The sequence below is a fragment of the Stigmatopora nigra genome, chromosome 16 (genome assembly GCF_051989575.1).
Source record: "Stigmatopora nigra isolate UIUO_SnigA chromosome 16, RoL_Snig_1.1, whole genome shotgun sequence".
Lineage (NCBI taxonomy): Eukaryota > Metazoa > Chordata > Actinopteri > Syngnathiformes > Syngnathidae > Stigmatopora > Stigmatopora nigra.
Genome location: NC_135523.1, coordinates 7,725,235 through 7,730,332, shown reverse-complemented (window position 1 = coordinate 7,730,332; position 5,098 = coordinate 7,725,235). Strand labels below are relative to the sequence as shown.

General features: G+C 38.1%; 1 protein-coding gene across 1 annotated transcript; it reads left to right on the top strand.

The window, feature by feature from the left end:
* Positions 1–520: 520 nt before the first annotated feature.
* Positions 521–3,719, top strand: LOC144209848 (cerebellin-2-like). Its single transcript, XM_077736389.1, has 4 exons — positions 521–885; positions 1,133–1,624; positions 2,459–2,578; positions 2,680–3,719. Exons 2-4 carry the CDS (start codon positions 1,319–1,321, stop codon positions 2,875–2,877), a joined length of 624 nt encoding a protein of 207 aa, XP_077592515.1. The 5' UTR covers positions 521–885; positions 1,133–1,318; the 3' UTR covers positions 2,878–3,719.
* Positions 3,720–5,098: the final 1,379 nt, after the last annotated feature.

The window sequence follows — 5,098 nt, the reverse complement described above, 5'->3', positions numbered from 1 at the left end:
ATTTAATTAACCAAGTAACTATTAAAAAAAGAAAAATGGTGGATAGACTATAATATACCCCAAGATGAGAAGGGAGTAGGCATGTTCTCCCCACTATTGCGTGGGTTTTCTCCAGGTACTCTGGTTTCCTCCCACATGCCAAAAACATGCAGAGTAGGCTGCTTGAACAATAAATTGCCCCGAGGTATGATTATGAGTGTGAATGGTTGTCTGTCTTCTTGTGTCCTGTGATTGGCTGGCCACCAATTCAGGATATCCCCAGCCCATAGTTATCTGGAATAGGCTCCAGCACCCCTCGTGACTCTAGTGATGATAAAACGGTTCAGAAAATGAAATGAAATGGTTATACATCTTTTAGTGTCAATCAAAGTAGCATTGTTTTAATTATTATTTTCTAAAGCTCCATTTTACAATGTGCATATATGTATATTGGGTGTCCAGTGAAGAAGTACGAAAACTAACCACTGGGTGGCGTAGAAGCTTCTCTATCTGAACTATTTGACTCAAATTGATAACATACAGTGTGCAGACTTGAACGTTGCACGCGTCAGGCAAGGTTATCCCGCTGATTATGGACGGTGGACCCCACCCTTTATTTGGCATTTACCAAGGACAGTCACAGCCGAGGACAATATCATCATATGACTAACTCATCGGAAGTCAAGCCATCGGTCGCATCACTTAAACTTGGGTGAAAAGACCACCAAGACAGCAAAAGTCCACGCGCAACACTTGAAAGGGGGGTTACACAAAGAATGGGCGTCAGTGATCCCTTGAAAGAGAGCCCAGAGACCTTTTTTTTTTTTGTTCATCTTGGAGCATCATCTGAGCGCGCAGCTCAGTCAGAGAGTGGCAGTGAAGGAACAAGCAGCATGGAGTGCGCAGGTACGTTTTCATTTACATTTAGAGCTTCTATAAAGTGTTTTTGAAGCTTACCATATGATAAAAAGGCTGGAGATATGATTAAACATAAGTTTCTATATTGCAGAATAGAGATTTTTAGTAATGCTGTTGAATGATTGACGTTTTACGCACATTTTACGCGCTAGAATTAGTCATGAGGAAGTAATGATTTAACAATCACTACCTAATATGTTTTTTTTCTCTTCTAACATTATGTTTTATTTCCTAGGATTCATATTAATCTGCGTGTGACTCTGAGCACAGCGTCCCCCGAAAAAAGCCAAATAAGGCGCACTAAGGAGGAGAGGCACGGAGTCAGAGGGTGTTTAAGGGTGAGCTAGAGGAGGAGAGGGAGGAGAGAAGGGGAGGAAAGTCTTGGACCAGGTGATCGAGTGTGAACAGACCTCCACGGGGGATGCCGGGTTCCAACGCAGGATCAGTGACCATGGTGCCCACAAGCTGCCCGGGACTGGCCCTTCTTCTTCTCCTGGGGTGCACCTTGGCTATGTGCCTCGGCCAGAATGATACGGAGCCCATCGTCCTGGAGGGGAAGTGTCTTGTCGTGTGTGATTCGAACCCTTCCTCGGATGGAGGAGTCACGTCTTCCCTTGGTATTTCGGTGCGGTCTGCCGGGGCAAAGGTGGCTTTTTCGGCAGTGCGCGGAACCAACCACGAGCCGTCGGAGATGAGCAACACCTCCATGACCATCTACTTCGACCAGGTGAGAAAAAAATATATATATATATTAATAAAACTATTATATATAGTTTAGATATGATTTTAATCATTTAGCTAATTTTATCTATATGTCAAAAAAGCTAAGGACCTTGTGCATAAAATGGATCTTTTGATGCGTTCAAGTTACCATTTGTTCCATTTATTAAGTGTTAATTTAAAGGTGCGACAATTCTATTTTCCATCTTTTACGCGTTAATTTATTGGTTGAATCTTGTTTAACGTGCTGCCATGGAGTGTATTGCAATAAAGTCATGTTTAGTATACTGTAACATAAACATTTAACATTGGTTATGTATACAAGGAGAATCTGTTTTTTACGCTATATAGAGCTGTTTGTTAAAGTTATTTCATTTGTTGGCTATTTGTTATAAATTGCTTGACACCCAATTTTCTATCGTTATCACACTTTTTATCTCACTTAACATTTAAAGAGGAGTCACCTAAAGCTTATTCAATGTGTGCATAATAACTGCTCTTTAAAAATCAAGGTAAAATGAATTAGGTTTTATTTCTGTAGAGGATTTTGGAAAGCATTCATTTCCTATTATTATTTCTGAACTCAATTTAAGCAGTTACCTTAAAAAATAGTTATTTTTAATTCATTTTTAAACCAATTTAATTCAAAACCCAGTGACAATATTTGCCAATTGCTTGTCTTCCATTTTGGATGTACTGTTTGCACCACCGTCACGTTTTTTGGAACCCAACCAAATTCTCGTCTGACATAGCATGGTTCCTAAAGCAACTAGCACAGCTTTATTGACTATATTTTATCATTAATATTTTAAACATATAAATACCATTTCCACCTTTCCAGGTTTTAGTCAACATCGGCAACCATTTCGACCTGAAGGCGAGTGTTTTCCAGGCTCCGAGAAGGGGAATTTACAGTTTCAGTTTCCATGTAGTAAAGGTCTACAATAGACAAACCATACAGGTAAGCAAGTGATACTTTGGTATGCAAGAACAAACACGAAATGAGATTGGGAAAAAAAAAAAAAACTCACCCCACCCTCTTTGATTATTTCACCCCTGCAGGTAAACCTGATGCAAAATGATTACCCAGTCATATCAGCTTTTGCCGGGGACCAGGACGTGACAAGGGAGGCGGCTAGTAATGGAGTACTGCTGATGGTGGAGCGAGAGGACCGTGTCTATCTAAAGCTGGAGCGAGGCACCCTTATGGGCGGTTGGAAATATTCCACCTTCTCAGGTTTTCTGGTCTTTCCTCTATAATTTGACCTTGGATGTGACTCTGCTTGGAATGACAAGAAAACAACAACATGCAACTTATTTTGAACTCTTAGAATTTGTCAGCCAAGGAAGTCGATGAAACACCCGAATATTCTTAGCCCCTTTCATCCTGCCTCCTCTTCTGCCTCCCCCTGCCCTTTCACACATCAGTCTTATAGTCCAATATGAACTTTGGAGATCAAATATATACATCTGTCAACTTGTACACAACCAGGACGTCATTTTTGGTGTGTTTGGAATTTTTCCTACCTTGGGAAGAAAGTGTGCCAAAAAGAACTAAATTAAAGAAAGAGAACATGACCTGGAAGAGGCGATGAGTGTGTTATGCTCTATTTTAAGTTTTGTATAGCCTTAAAAGAATATATGGTTTTCGTCCAAGTGAAATATATGGAATTATGGACAAGCTGAGAGAAGTGCTTTCACGCCCAAAGCAGTCTTTTGCACGAATGGAAGTTTTTCTTTTTATGTTTTGTGCTGTCAATGGTGTTACGTTTGGATGCTCAAAATACTAAGCCAAATTTGGGCCACAAGAAGAAAACGTATTATTATTGAAAAGAAGAAGCCACTGGAAACCCTATGACTTGGAGAGAGAGAGAGAGAGAGAGAGCCCTTTTATTGAAAACCAAGAAGAAGAAGAAAAAAAAAGTAAATGATTCTGTAATTTTTAAAGTACATTATTCACATTAATGTGTTTTACATTGCGGAATCTGCATATAGCTTTGGATTGATTCAATGTTCAGTGACGTCGCTCACAAAATGTAAAACGTGGAAACAATAGAAAAATCCCTATATGTCCCGCTTAATAAACTATATTGTATTGTATAGACTAAGTGGATATCTTTTATTCAAATGAAATCGGGATGAGGGGCCTGTTTTTGGTCTCTGTCCATGGTCCTGAAATGTCGGTTGCTAAAGCGAGGGACCGTCTCTGGTCTCTGTCCATGGTCCTGAAATGTCAGTTGCTAAAGCTTAAATGCTGAAATAAGACGAGTATTGCAGCATGATGTTTAATGGCATGGATTTCTACATAACTTAAATATATATATTAGTATACAATTCATTGCTTACCACTCTTAACTTAATTATCAAGATGGGACTGCTTCAGTGTGCCTCTATATGGCAAACAGCATCAAACTGGTGTTAAGAAAAAGAGAAAAAAAACTGTTGAATATTACTTTGGGGAATACAAAACTCATCTCAGTTTTTTTTTTTTATAGCGGGATGTTTTTTTTAAATTATAGACCCCTTTATTTCCCTGAAAAAAAAGAAAAAAACCTTATTAACATATGCACTTATATTTAAAAAGGGGAAAGAAAAAGTGGTGCACAATTAATTGTGAAAGAAACAGGCATGACTGGATTGTTTAATTAACATTACCTATGGCTGATATTTTGCAAAAAAAAAATAGAAGGTAGGTAAACTGTTAAGAAAAAACATTTAAGTGGTTGAAAAAAACTGGCATGTTTAATACAAATAATCTGTTTTAACGGATAGTTTTTTGCCCAAAATTGTTGCCCAGTATTAGTAGTATTTTTTCTCTCTAGTTACAACACAAAGTCAAATAAATTGTAAGGTAGCCTGTGCTGTCTGATGTGACTTCAGCTGAAGTCTCCTGCTATTTCAACATGTTCTGGACTCTGTGACAAGAAGTTCCAATTGGGCCTGTTGTGTTGTTGGTCGATCATACTGATCTTTTAATCTCTCCCTAATGTGAGCCCTTTGGGTCAAAAGAACAAAATCATTCATCTTCATTAGTGGTGATCTTATTAGTAGGTGACCTTTTTAGTGCTGTAATTAGACTTAAACCTATTTTATTCCCACGATTTAGTGAGGAAATCAACATTGGTGAATTGAAAACGTCAACATCTAATCCAGAATGGATATCCTTTTGATCATTTCATGAGGTGATGCATAAATTTCACATAAAACAAAAAAAAAACATGCTATGGTTTTATGAAGTTAAAAAAAAATGACAGATGAAAGAAGCATACTCATTGGAGTTTTATGTTTTTTGACAGTTTCTTATACAGGAACTGCATAGTCCAGAACAAGAGATAATATTGGAATTGGACTAAAGCTTATACCTAAATCCCTAAATCCATTGCAAATATGAACCTGAAGGAGTAGATGGTCTCATACCCTTACTTTGTAAAACATTTCCAAGCTACATCAACAGAAATAGAGCACAAATCCCCAACTAGTA